This window comes from Pelobates fuscus, chromosome 6 (genome assembly GCF_036172605.1).
Source record: "Pelobates fuscus isolate aPelFus1 chromosome 6, aPelFus1.pri, whole genome shotgun sequence".
NCBI lineage: Eukaryota > Metazoa > Chordata > Amphibia > Anura > Pelobatidae > Pelobates > Pelobates fuscus.
This window is the reverse complement of record NC_086322.1, coordinates 308056157-308070141: the sequence shown is the minus strand read 5'-3', so window position 1 is coordinate 308070141 and position 13985 is coordinate 308056157. Positions and strand designations below refer to the sequence as shown.

Genomic DNA, 13985 nt, shown 5'->3' with positions numbered 1-13985 from the left:
CTTCTCAGAATCCATCATTTGCTAATTGCTTGTAGTCCATTGAGATCTGACCTGATGGCCATAATGACTTGGTCGATACAAACTCGCTACTTGCAAAGACGACTTGGTTTAAAAAAGATGTTCTGTAGCAGAGCAGCAAATATCCTGATAGCAATATGCTTTTCACATGCCTCCAATAAGGCCATATTTTATTTAAAGTAATACTGACATACTCTGTTACTGTGCCACTATACCCCACTCCCTCTAGCATGTAAACTCACTGAGCAGGCCCTCAATCCCTCTGTTACTGTGTCACTATACCCCACTCCCTCTAACATGTAAACTCACTGAGCAGGCCCTCAATCCCTCTGTTACTGTGTCACTACACCCCACTCCATCTAACATGTAATCTCACTGGGCAGGCCCTCAATCCCTCTGTTACTGTCACTATACCCCACTCCCTCTAACATGTAAACTCACTGAGCAGGCCCTCAATCCCTCTGTTACTGTGTCACTACACCCCACTCCCTCTAACATGTAACCTCACTGAGCAGGGCCCTCAATCCCTCTGTTACTGTGTCACTATACCCCACTCCCTCTAGCATGCAAGCTCACTGAGCAGGGCCCTCAATCCCTCTGTTACTGTGTCACTATACCCAACACCCACTAGCATGTAAACTCACTGAGCAGGCCCTCAATCCCTCTGTTACTGTGTCACTATACCCCACTCCCTCTAACATGTAAACTCACTGAGCAGGCCCTCAATCCCTCTGTTACTGTGTCACTATACCCCACCCCCTCTAACATGTAAACTCACTGAGCAGGCCCTCAATCCCTCTGTTACTGTGTCACTATACCCCACTCCCTCTAGCATGTAAACTCACTGAGCAGGGCCTCAATCCATCTGTTACTGTGTCACTATACCCCACTCCCTCTAGCATGTAAACTCACTGAGCAGGGCCCTCAATCCCTCTGTTACTGTGTCACTATACCCCACTCCCTCTAACATGTAAACTCACTGAGCAGGCCCTCAATCCCTCTGTTACTGTGTCACTATACCCCACCCCCTCTAACATGTAAACTCACTGAGCAGGCCCTCAATCCCTCTGTTACTGTGTCACTATACCCCACTCCCTCTAACATGTAAACTCACTGAGCAGGGCTTCAATCCCTCTGTTACGGTGTCACTATACCCCACTCCCTCTAGCATGTAAACTCACTGAGCAGGGCCCTCAATCCCTCTGTTACTGTGTCACTATACCCCACTCCCTCTAACATGTAAACTCACTGAGCAGGCCCTCAATCCCTCTGTTACTGTGTCACTATACCCCACCCCCTCTAACATGTAAACTCACTGAGCAGGGCCCTCAATCCCTCTGTTACTGTGTCACTATACCCCACTCCCTCTAACATGTAAACTCACTGAGCAGGGCCCTCAATCCCTCTGTTACTGTGTCACTATACCCCACTCCTTCTAACATGTAAGCTCACTGAGCAGGCCCTCAATCCCTCTGTTACTGTCACTATACCCCACTCCCTCTAACATGTAAACTCACTGAGCAGGGCCCTCAATCCCTCTGTTACTGTGTCACTATACCCCACTCCCTCTAACATGTAAGCTCACTGAGCAGGGCCCTCAATCCCTCTGTTACTGTGTCACTATACCCCACTCCCTCTAGCATGTAAACTCACTGAGCAGGGCCCTCAATCCCTCTGATACTGTGTCACTATACCCCACTCCCTCTAACATGTAACCTCACTGAGCAGGGCCCTCAATCCCTCTGTTACTGTGTCACTATACCCCACTCCCTCTAGCATGTAAGCTCACTGAGCAGGGCCCACAATCCCTCTGTTACTGTGTCACTATACCCAACACCCTCTAGCATGTAAACTCACTGAGCAGGGCCCTCAATCCCTCTGTTACTGTGTCACTATACCCCACTCCCTCTAACATGTAAACTCACTGAGCAGGCCCTCAATCCCTCTGTTACTGTGTCACTATACCCCACCCCCTCTAACATGTAAACTCACTGAGCAGGCCCTCAATCCCTCTGTTACTGTGTCACTATACCCCACTCCCTCTAACATGTAAACTCACTGAGCAGGGCTTCAATCCCTCTGTTACGGTGTCACTATACCCCACTCCCTCTAGCATGTAAACTCACTGAGCAGGGCCCTCAATCCCTCTGTTACTGTGTCACTATACCCCACTCCCTCTAACATGTAAACTCACTGAGCAGGCCCTCAATCCCTCTGTTACTGTGTCACTATACCCCACCCCCTCTAACATGTAAACTCACTGAGCAGGGCCCTCAATCCCTCTGTTACTGTGTCACTATACCCCACTCCCTCTAACATGTAAACTCACTGAGCAGGGCCCTCAATCCCTCTGTTACTGTGTCACTATACCCCACTCCTTCTAACATGTAAGCTCACTGAGCAGGCCCTCAATCCCTCTGTTACTGTCACTATACCCCACTCCCTCTAACATGTAAACTCACTGAGCAGGGCCCTCAATCCCTCTGTTACTGTGTCACTATACCCCACTCCCTCTAACATGTAAGCTCACTGAGCAGGGCCCTCAATCCCTCTGTTACTGTGTCACTATACCCCACTCCCTCTAGCATGTAAACTCACTGAGCAGGGCCCTCAATCCCTCTGATACTGTGTCACTATACCCCACTCCCTCTAACATGTAACCTCACTGAGCAGGGCCCTCAATCCCTCTGTTACTGTGTCACTATACCCCACTCCCTCTAGCATGTAAGCTCACTGAGCAGGGCCCACAATCCCTCTGTTACTGTGTCACTATACCCAACACCCACTAGCATGTAAACTCACTGAGCAGGCCCTCAATCCCTCTGTTACTGTGTCACTATACCCCACTCCCTCTAACATGTAAACTCACTGAGCAGGCCCTCAATCCCTCTGTTACTGTGTCACTATACCCCACTCCCTCTAGCATGTAAACTCACTGAGCAGGGCCTCAATCCCTCTGTTACGGTGTCACTATACCCCACTCCCTCTAGCATGTAAGCTCACTGAGCAGGGCCCTCAATCCCTCTGTTACTGTGTCACTATACCCCACTCCCTCTAACATGTAAACTCACTGAGCAGGCCCTCAATCCCTCTGTTACTGTGTCACTATACCCCACCCCCTCTAACATGTAAACTCACTGAGCAGGGCCCTCAATCCCTCTGTTACTGTGTCACTATACCCCACTCCCTCTAACATGTAAACTCACTGAGCAGGGCCCTCAATCCCTCTGTTACTGTGTCACTATACCCCACTCCTTCTAACATGTAAGCTCACTGAGCAGGCCCTCAATCCCTCTGTTACTGTCACTATACCCCACTCCCTCTAACATGTAAACTCACTGAGCAGGGCCCTCAATCCCTCTGTTACTGTGTCACTATACCCCACTCCCTCTAACATGTAAGCTCACTGAGCAGGGCCCTCAATCCCTCTGTTACTGTGTCACTATACCCCACTCCCTCTAGCATGTAAACTCACTGAGCAGGGCCCTCAATCCCTCTGATACTGTGTCACTATACCCCACTCCCTCTAACATGTAACCTCACTGAGCAGGGCCCTCAATCCCTCTGTTACTGTGTCACTATACCCCACTCCCTCTAGCATGTAAGCTCACTGAGCAGGGCCCTCAATCCCTCTGTTACTGTGTCACTATACCCAACACCCACTAGCATGTAAACTCACTGAGCAGGCCCTCAATCCCTCTGTTACTGTGTCACTATACCCCACTCCCTCTAACATGTAAACTCACTGAGCAGGCCCTCAATCCCTCTGTTACTGTGTCACTATACCCCACTCCCTCTAGCATGTAAACTCACTGAGCAGGGCCTCAATCCCTCTGTTACTGTGTCACTATACCCCACTCCCTCTAACATGTAAACTCACTGAGCAGGGCCCTCAATCCCTCTGTTACTGTGTCACTATACCCCACTCCTTCTAACATGTAAGCTCACTGAGCAGGCCCTCAATCCCTCTGTTACTGTCACTATACCCCACTCCCTCTAACATGTAAACTCACTGAGCAGGGCCCTCAATCCCTCTGATACTGTGTCACTATACCCCACTCCCTCTAACATGTAACCTCACTGAGCAGGGCCCTCAATCCCTCTGTTACTGTGTCACTATACCCCACTCCCTCTAGCATGTAAGCTCACTGAGCAGGGCCCTCAATCCCTCTGTTACTGTGTCACTATACCCAACACCCACTAGCATGTAAACTCACTGAGCAGGCCCTCAATCCCTCTGTTACTGTGTCACTATACCCCACCCCCTCTAACATGTAAACTCACTGAGCAGGCCCTCAATCCCTCTGTTACTGTGTCACTATACCCCACTCCCTCTAGCATGTAAACTCACTGAGCAGGGCCTCAATCCATCTGTTACTGTGTCACTATACCCCACTCCCTCTAGCATGTAAACTCACTGAGCAGGCCCTCAATCCCTCTGTTACTGTGTCACTATACCCCACTCCCTCTAACATGTAAACTCACTGAGCAGGCCCTCAATCCCTCTGTTACTGTGTCACTATACCCCACCCCCTCTAACATGTAAACTCACTGAGCAGGCCCTCAATCCCTCTGTTACTGTGTCACTATACCCCACTCCCTCTAACATGTAAACTCACTGAGCAGGCCCTCAATCCCTCTGTTACTGTGTCACTATACCCCACTCCCTCTAACATGTAAACTCACTGAGCAGGGCCCTCAATCCCTCTGTTACTGTGTCACTATACCCCACTCCTTCTAACATGTAAGCTCACTGAGCAGGCCCTCAATCCCTCTGTTACTGTCACTATACCCCACTCCCTCTAACATGTAAACTCACTGAGCAGGGCCCTCAATCCCTCTGTTACTGTGTCACTATACCCCACTCCCTCTAACATGTAAGCTCACTGAGCAGGGCCCTCAATCCCTCTGTTACTGTGTCACTATACCCCACTCCCTCTAGCATGTAAACTCACTGAGCAGGGCCCTCAATCCCTCTGATACTGTGTCACTATACCCCACTCCCTCTAACATGTAAACTCACTGAGCAGGGCCCTCAATCCCTCTGTTACTGTGTCACTATACCCCACTCCCTCTAACACGTAAACTCACTGAGCAGGCCCTCAATCCCTCTGTTACTGTGTCACTATACCCCACTCCCTCTAACACGTAAACTCACTGAGCAGGCCCTCAATCCCTCTGTTACTGTGTCACTATACCCCACTCCCTCTAACATGTAAGCTCACTGAGCAGGGCCCTCAATCCCTCTGTTACTGTGTCACTATACCCCACTCCCTCTAGCATGTAAACTCACTGAGCAGGCCCTCAATCCCTCTGTTACTGTGTCACTATACCCCACTCCCTCTAACATGTAAACTCACTGAGCAGGGCCCTCAATCCCTCTGTTACTGTGTCACTATACCCCACCCCCTCTAACATGTAAACTCACTGAGCAGGCCCTCAATCCCTCTGTTACTGTGTCACTATACCCCACTCCCTCTAGCATGTAAACTCACTGAGCAGGGCCTCAATCCATCTGTTACTGTGTCACTATACCCCACTCCCTCTAGCATGTAAACTCACTGAGCAGGCCCTCAATCCCTCTGTTACTGTGTCACTATACCCCACTCCCTCTAACATGTAAACTCACTGAGCAGGCCCTCAATCCCTCTGTTACTGTGTCACTATACCCCACCCCCTCTAACATGTAAACTCACTGAGCAGGCCCTCAATCCCTCTGTTACTGTGTCACTATACCCCACTCCCTCTAACATGTAAACTCACTGAGCAGGCCCTCAATCCCTCTGTTACTGTGTCACTATACCCCACTCCCTCTAACATGTAAACTCACTGAGCAGGGCCCTCAATCCCTCTGTTACTGTGTCACTATACCCCACTCCTTCTAACATGTAAGCTCACTGAGCAGGCCCTCAATCCCTCTGTTACTGTCACTATACCCCACTCCCTCTAACATGTAAACTCACTGAGCAGGGCCCTCAATCCCTCTGTTACTGTGTCACTATACCCCACTCCCTCTAACATGTAAGCTCACTGAGCAGGGCCCTCAATCCCTCTGTTACTGTGTCACTATACCCCACTCCCTCTAGCATGTAAACTCACTGAGCAGGGCCCTCAATCCCTCTGATACTGTGTCACTATACCCCACTCCCTCTAACATGTAAACTCACTGAGCAGGGCCCTCAATCCCTCTGTTACTGTGTCACTATACCCCACTCCCTCTAACACGTAAACTCACTGAGCAGGCCCTCAATCCCTCTGTTACTGTGTCACTATACCCCACTCCCTCTAACACGTAAACTCACTGAGCAGGCCCTCAATCCCTCTGTTACTGTGTCACTATACCCCACTCCCTCTAACATGTAAGCTCACTGAGCAGGGCCCTCAATCCCTCTGTTACTGTGTCACTATACCCCACTCCCTCTAGCATGTAAACTCACTGAGCAGGCCCTCAATCCCTCTGTTACTGTGTCACTATACCCCACTCCCTCTAACATGTAAACTCACTGAGCAGGGCCCTCAATCCCTCTGTTACTGTGCCACTATACCCCACTCCCTCTAACATGTAAGCTCATTGAGCAGGGCCCTTGTAACGGACCATTTCAGCATATGAGGGGTTAAAATCCGTTTAGGCGATAATCCCCTTTTCTCAGAAAGGCACAGCTACTGCAGAACATCAGAACTCACGAACTGGATATAGGGGAATAAGGTAGCACTCCAGCTGGAACCTCACAAATAGCTGCTAGCAGATGAATAGGAAAAGCAGACATCAGCTTACACTCCTAGCAGTCAAATCTCCAACAGCATACAGTGAATCCCCCCAAGAACGAGACAAGGCTCCGTGTTGAAGGTCAAGCAGTGGTCTGAGGTGCTGGGCACCCAGCCTGGCTTTTATTACAACCAAGTACATACAGGACACTCCCAGGGGGAGGATGAATTTAACCAATCACATGGATGTACCTCCCACACATTTCCTCCCCTTAGATTAGCACTTAACATAATTATACCGTACACCTTTTTCCCCAATTCCTGGATGTACCCCAAATACATATGCTACACCTCCAAAACAGGTATCCCCTGATAGCCCTTATTCAGGGGGACAACATACTCAAGAATCAGGTCATTCGGCTGAATGGTTCGGGAGATATGAGGTTCCAAAGATTTGACCGACCGCATGGGTAAAGTATCCGAAAACAGTTCCATGCATTTTGGCCCTGCGGTCGGTCACAAACAAGTGAATGAAACAGACAAATTACTTGGGTTATAGAGACTAAGGGGAATTCGCATGAATCCCCTAGTTCGTATGTTTCTTTCTACCGAACGGCGGGTCATTCGGTAGTTTCTATACGAATTTCTGGGAGTATGGAGGTCTCAGCGGTGTTTGCCTAGTCAAGTGTCCGATTTCAGTTCCAGACACTCGACGGCAAAACACCGCTGTTCGGTAGTTTAAGATGGCCGCCGCCACGTGTTTGTTTCCCGAATGGCGGCCACCCAGAGGACAAAGAATACATTACATGGATTGCCAATTACCTGTTTGCAACATTGTTGGTCTGGTTGTTCGGTAGTTTCACTCAATATAATGAATGGAGTGATTCTACCGAACAATCAGCTGAATGCTGCATACATATTACCCAGGTTAAACTTAACACATGAATACATATACAATATACAGGCAGTACAATAGAATATGCTTCACAGTCTTAAAGGGACAGTAGTCCCAAAATGTCCATCGCTGATTTTAAAGGGCCAGTAGCAGCAATATAAATTATTACATGCCCAAATATAGTTTTTAAAGGGCAACATGTCCAGGGGCCATAGTCAGCGGGCAGCAGGCGGGCAACCAGGCTTCTCCAGTTCTCAGTGGCGAGGTTGGTTTCGTCACAGCCCTTATCCCCTCTATTCCTGTGCGTCCAACTTGTCTGGTTACAATAAGATGTTTGTTAGTCCACCCACTGTAAAGTGCTGCGGAATTAGTTGATGCTATATAAAAATAATAATAATTACACTATAATGGCCCACTAAGCCACTTACATTCTCCACTCTTAAGGCGGTTCTGTCCCCCCTCCCCCAACCCCAAAAAACTATCTTTATGAAATATTGCTGTTTACTGTGTTGGGATATCATTGAAATCCCAACGCAGTCCAAAATAAATATAAGACATGCTAGGGATTGACTTAGTATATTCCCTACACATGACAAAATTTGACAAAAGACAGAGCCACCATTATCAAGTTTTGTTATCACCCAGCTGCCCGGCTGTCACTAATGATGGCTATAGAAACATAGAAACATAGAATGTGACGGCAGATAAGAACCATTCGGCCCATCTAGTCTGCCCAGTTTTCTAAATACTTTCATTAGTCCCTGGCCTTATCTTATAGTTAGGATAGCCTTATGTCTATCCCACGCATGTTTAAGCTCCTTTACTGTGTTAACCTCTACCACTTCAGCTGGAAGGCTATTCCATGCATCCACTACCCTCTGTGTAGGGGGAAAAGGGATTGTCTATGGAGGATCCTTCAGGATTCTCCATAGACCTCCATGTTGTTCTCTCGCGTATGCCCTACAGTACAACACTGACATGGGCTCTTGGCAGATGAAGCACAAGGAGTAGAAGAGGGACATCAGAGCCCAGGATTTTGAAAGACATTTCATAATAATTGACACGATCTATAAATTCTCAATTAAAAGCAAGCTTAGAAAATGGAAAAATTGTGGTTTTAATTTTAAGAGTTTAATGTATCTTTAATGTATATAAACAGGTGTTGGTTTGTTTTGTTTTTTGGTTTTTTAGCTTATCAGAAGATATAACATTGTTGCCACGGACAGTGACCCAGTAGACACAATACATTCCGGCACATTAAAGCCCAGCAGAGATTTGCCTGTCGCATTTCACCGGCGAACAAGCAAGGTGAGCTCCCGTCTAGAACGTAAATGTCAGGACACAATTACATACTGTCAAGAGATCTTTATCCATTGCTTTTTGTATTGTTTTTTTTTCAATGAAAAACAACGTTTCCAGATGTTGCAAAGCAGGTTTATCATGCGGTAAACATCATGACACTGGGTGCAGTAGGATGTGCAACTCTCAGTACCTCTAATGCATAAAAGCCATCATGCGTTCTGTAGTTGGCAGAGAACCGCTCCCACATGCAGCGTGCAATGCGAGGGTCCTATTCAGAGCACATTGTGTGAATGTGGCTGGTTTGGTTATAAATGTGTTTTTTTGTTTTTTTTTATCAGAGGTGACTAAATCCAATTATCTCCCAATGGTTCAGTTTCTTTCCTTCCATTACTATAAATGACTTGTGCCAGTAACCAGCATGTGCCTAGCCTGTCTTGTTAGCCAAAAGTTGTGTGCTTTAGGACAAGACAAGCGAATTGTACATTACTGTTTTCTCATAAACATACAAGCCTGTCGATCTCACTACGAGGCCTCAAGCTAGTCGCACTAAGTTTACGCCATATTGTTAATAGCTTATTTGCTGTATTGTTCCCTTTTCCAACTTGCCACAATACTGCTATCATATGTCTATGAAAATTGAGCCTGTCGATGCTGTTGTGGTGACACAGGCACTGTTGTAACTACCTGCATACCAAAAATAAAGAATTAAAAAAAAAAAAAAAAAAAATGACTTGTGCCAGGGCAAAACTGGATGTGATGCCAACTGCTAATCTTTAACCTAGCAGTTGACATCACATAAAAAAAAAACTTACCGTAACACAAGTTATAGGTGATTCTAAATGTTTATCCAATGGTGTAATCTCCAGAAAAGTAACAATTTCTCTTTTAAAGCATGCTATAGTCACCCATCTATAATCACCCATCTCATTGAAGTGGTCTGGGTGCAATGTCCCTGTGCCACTAAGTCCTGCAAATGTTAAAGGAAAACTATATACGGCCAGGAAACACAGTTGCTTTCCTGGCACTAAAGCTCCCAATAGCTCCCCCCTCCATCAAGGTCCCACCAATGGTGCACCCTTTGTTAGGTGCACTAACCTAAGTCCAGCTCCAATGTATCTCAGGCTCCGCCTCTGCTCCTCCCGCACTCGCATTCATATTTCCCCCATAGGTAAAGCTTGTATAATGTTTTGGGTGACGCTGGATGTCCTAATCCATCGTGTGAGAATGTCCAGCATCAGGCGAATGACCAGGAAGTCGCTCTAGAAGCTATCTGATAGAGGGGGAGTTAACCTTAAAAGGTAATTATTGCAGTCTAGTAAAAACTGCAAGAACTACCTGTGCCGGGCTAAGTCACATAGGATTATGCACTCAGACCACTTCAATGAGCTGAAGTAGTCTGGGTGCCTATAGTGTCCCTTTAAAACGTGTTTTTGAGAAACTGCAATGCTTACTTTGGAGGACAAAGACTGCTTCCAGTGGCTGTCTATCAGACACTAGAGGCAGTGGCTGTCTTTCAGACACTAGAGGCAGTGGATGTCTATCAGACCATAGAGGCAGTGGCTGTCTTTTAGACACTAGAGGCAGTGGCTGTCTTTCAGACACTAGAGGCAGTGGCTGTCTTTCAGACACTAGAGGCAGTGGCTGTCTTTCAGACACTAGAGGCAGTGGCTGTCTTTCAGACCATAGAGGCAGTGGCTGTCTTTCAGACACTAGAGGCAGTGGCGGTCTGTCAGACACTAGAGGCAGTGGCTGTCTATCAGACCATAGAGGCAGTGGCTGTCTATCAGACCATAGAGGCAGTGGCTGTCTTTCAGACACTAGAGGCAGTGGCTGTCTATCAGACACTAGAGGCAGTGGCTGTCTATCAGACACTAGAGGCAGTGGCTAGATACACGGTAGATTGATAGACAGATGGATAGATACACGGTAGATTGATAGACAGATGGATAGATACACGGTAGATGGATGGACAGACAGATGGATAGATACACTGTAGATGGATGGACAGACAGATGGATAGATACACTGTAGATGGATGGACAGACAGATGGATAGATACACTGTAGACGGATGGACAGACAGATGGATAGATACACGGTAGATGGATAGATACACGGTAGATGGATGGACAGACAGATGGATAGATACACGCTAGATGGATGGACAGACAGATGGATAGATACACGCTAGATGGATGGACAGACAGATGGATAGATACACGGTAGATGGATGAACAGACAGATGGATAGATACACGGTAGATGGATGGACAGACAGATGGATAGATACACTGTAGATGGATGGACAGACAGATGGATAGACACACGGTAGATGGATGGACAGACAGATGGATAGATACACGGTAGATGGATGGACAGACAGATGGATGGATAGATACACGGTAGATGGATGGACAGACAGATGGATAGATACACGGTAGATGGATGGACAGACAGATGGATAGATACACGCTAGATGGATGGACAGACAGATGGATAGATACACGCTAGATGGATGGACAGACAGATGGATAGATACACGGTAGATGGATGGACAGATAGACAGACAGCTCCATAATTAACTGGTAAGTGAATAAACCATTTACTTTACGTCACTCTTGCGTGGACTGTTACTTGTCATTTTCTGCCATTTCTATATTTGATGATTTGACAGCTTTAAACACATTGCCCTCGCTGGGTTCATGGAGTGGGATCACTGAGGATCTGTTTTATTCTTTTCTACAAAGGAACATTATGAGTAAGATGTGTGGGTCATGAAATTCTCAGGTGCATACGGGTTCATTTCTACTTCCTGGAAAGAAATTTGCATCCAAAGCCCTCAATTAGCTCAGAATAGTTTTGCTGCACAAATAGTTTCGTTGGAATCGCCGTGTTGCAGTTATTTTCTGTTCTTCCCTCGGGACACAATTAGCAGGCGATACAAGTCTTATATACAAGTGGTTTTCATTTGGTTGAATAAATAGGGGCCCAGAGATTGAAAAAAAACACTTGCTGGATTAGATTTAAAAAGCTGCACCTTTATGGTACTGGTAATGAAAGTTTAACGGAGAGCTACGGTAGATTTCCTGACATATTTGTTATACATTATAAGGCACCATAACCACTTTATTAGAGGTCCCTGGCACGGGCTAAGCTTTAGGGGTTGAACCTGTAGTGTTGGTGGCGGCTGCCAGCACCTCTTATCTCTGCCCCTCCGCGTATACTTTTCTCATATTCTTGTAACAGGAAGCTCTCAGCCAATCAATAGCTCCATGTCTTGAGGAAAATTCATTTCTCAAACAGTTTGTGAATGGGGGGGGGGGGGGGGGGGGGCTACCGATTGGCTGATAGTGGGGTAAGCAAAATGGTCACTCCAGATGTTGTGAACTAAAGTTTTCCTAATGCCCTATTGCTGGCAAAGCATCATCGGAGTTGTAGTTTTTAACATATGGATTGCCAAAGGATGCCTACCCATGGTTTAGAGCGTTCCTGTTTCACAAACTGAAGTAAAACATATTTAAAGGGGGCAGAGCTGACCTGCACTGCATTCAAGACTTTGGGGTTAAACCATTCATTAATACCAAGCCAGCTCCAGAGACCTCCTGGCACCATAACAACTTTATACTGGAGAGCAGTGCCGGGTAAAACCCATGTAACAAGTTAAGCCATTCTAACACACAGCAGTGCGGGTTCCTTTAGGGACTAAATTGTCATGACGGCTGTAATTATCATTGGTCGATTAAGACTAAAGGTGGAGTTTCTGTATAACATGCTTAAATGGAGTTCAATGTGAAAGCCACTGAATCGTTGTTTATTCTGACACTTTCTGTTTTTATTTCTACAGTGAGTGTCTAAGGACAGCCTTCACATTCACGGCTAAACTCCATGGCACCAACCTTTACTGATGACAGATGACAATCCTTGAAGACAGAGATAAGGAGAGTAAAATGTGTTTACATACAAATGCTGACGTAGCCGAACAAACAGAATGTTCAACAACTACAACGTCTCATTTCTGTGAAATCCGGTGGAAAGTGTGTTTAGAAAAAGGCACGCAATGTATTTATTTTCCATAAACTAGGTCAAGGTCTGTTGGTTCAGATTCTGGATTCTGCTGAAATAACAGAAGGCGTGTACTCTAGAAAATATATATACCTTGCACATTGGACCTACTACACTATACAAAATATTATCAGAACATTAGTGTTATTGCCTACAGACATGTCACTGTGTCTGCTAACATTCTAATTTGTGTGATGATAAAACTAAACGAACTGCACTCTGATCAACACCGTGAGATTTGTTCTGTAAACACCGTATTGTATGGAGTTGAAAGAATGTTGCAACATTGACACTAAAAGAGAGATTTTTTCAAACTGGCCAAGTTTTGCCTAAATTCTGAAATGTCGTTTCTAGTTCTCTAAAGTTTGGAGTTTAGTGTAAAATCTTTATTTAAACAACTTTTTATCCCCCAAATTCTCAGTTCCACTTCAGTAGTTAGCTGTTGAATATACTGTAGAAAAGGCTTCCCATTTCAAGTGTCGTCATGCTGTACCCATCTCTTTGTGCAGTATGTGACATCCCCTTACGTGTGCCAGATACCTTCATATTACAAGTAGAGATTCTACAAGTAGAGAAATGCTTCAGACTTGAGAAAGGGAGGTTATCCCGAAAGCTTGTCACTAAAAAATTCTGTTAGTCCAATAAAAAAGGTATTACAAGATACGAATTGTATCTGTTTTTTACATTCATATTACAAGGAAGATAAAGAATTCAGAAAATTGGAAATCTTTGTTTGCAAACAAAACAACTCAAATAATTTATGGATAATTTTGCAATCAATCATATAGGACATGATCATTAAAGTATGAACTTCCCAGCACTTAAAACCTTTTTCTAAAGTTGTCCATAATAGTTACATTTTATGTGAGAGAGAGAGGGGAACTTCTGCATGATCTCTCTCCCCCGTAAATCTGTCCATGTAGTGGATTGCAGCATTCGGAGTACACCCTGCATGGCGTCTCAGTTGGGTCACGACTGGCGGCTGATAGTAGACTCCTACAGTTT

General features: G+C 46.0%; 1 protein-coding gene across 1 annotated transcript in view; it reads left to right on the top strand.

The window, feature by feature from the left end:
• Positions 1 to 13275, top strand: part of LOC134615208 (1,25-dihydroxyvitamin D(3) 24-hydroxylase, mitochondrial) — a 33203-nt gene extending 19928 nt beyond the window's left edge. The window contains exons 11-12 of the mRNA XM_063459702.1: positions 8810 to 8926; positions 12763 to 13275. Coding sequence (XP_063315772.1) covers positions 8810 to 8926; positions 12763 to 12765 — 120 coding nt within the window. The 3' untranslated portion in view covers positions 12766 to 13275. The remainder of the gene's footprint in view (positions 1 to 8809; positions 8927 to 12762) is intronic.
• The last annotated feature ends 710 nt before the right edge of the window (positions 13276 to 13985 follow it).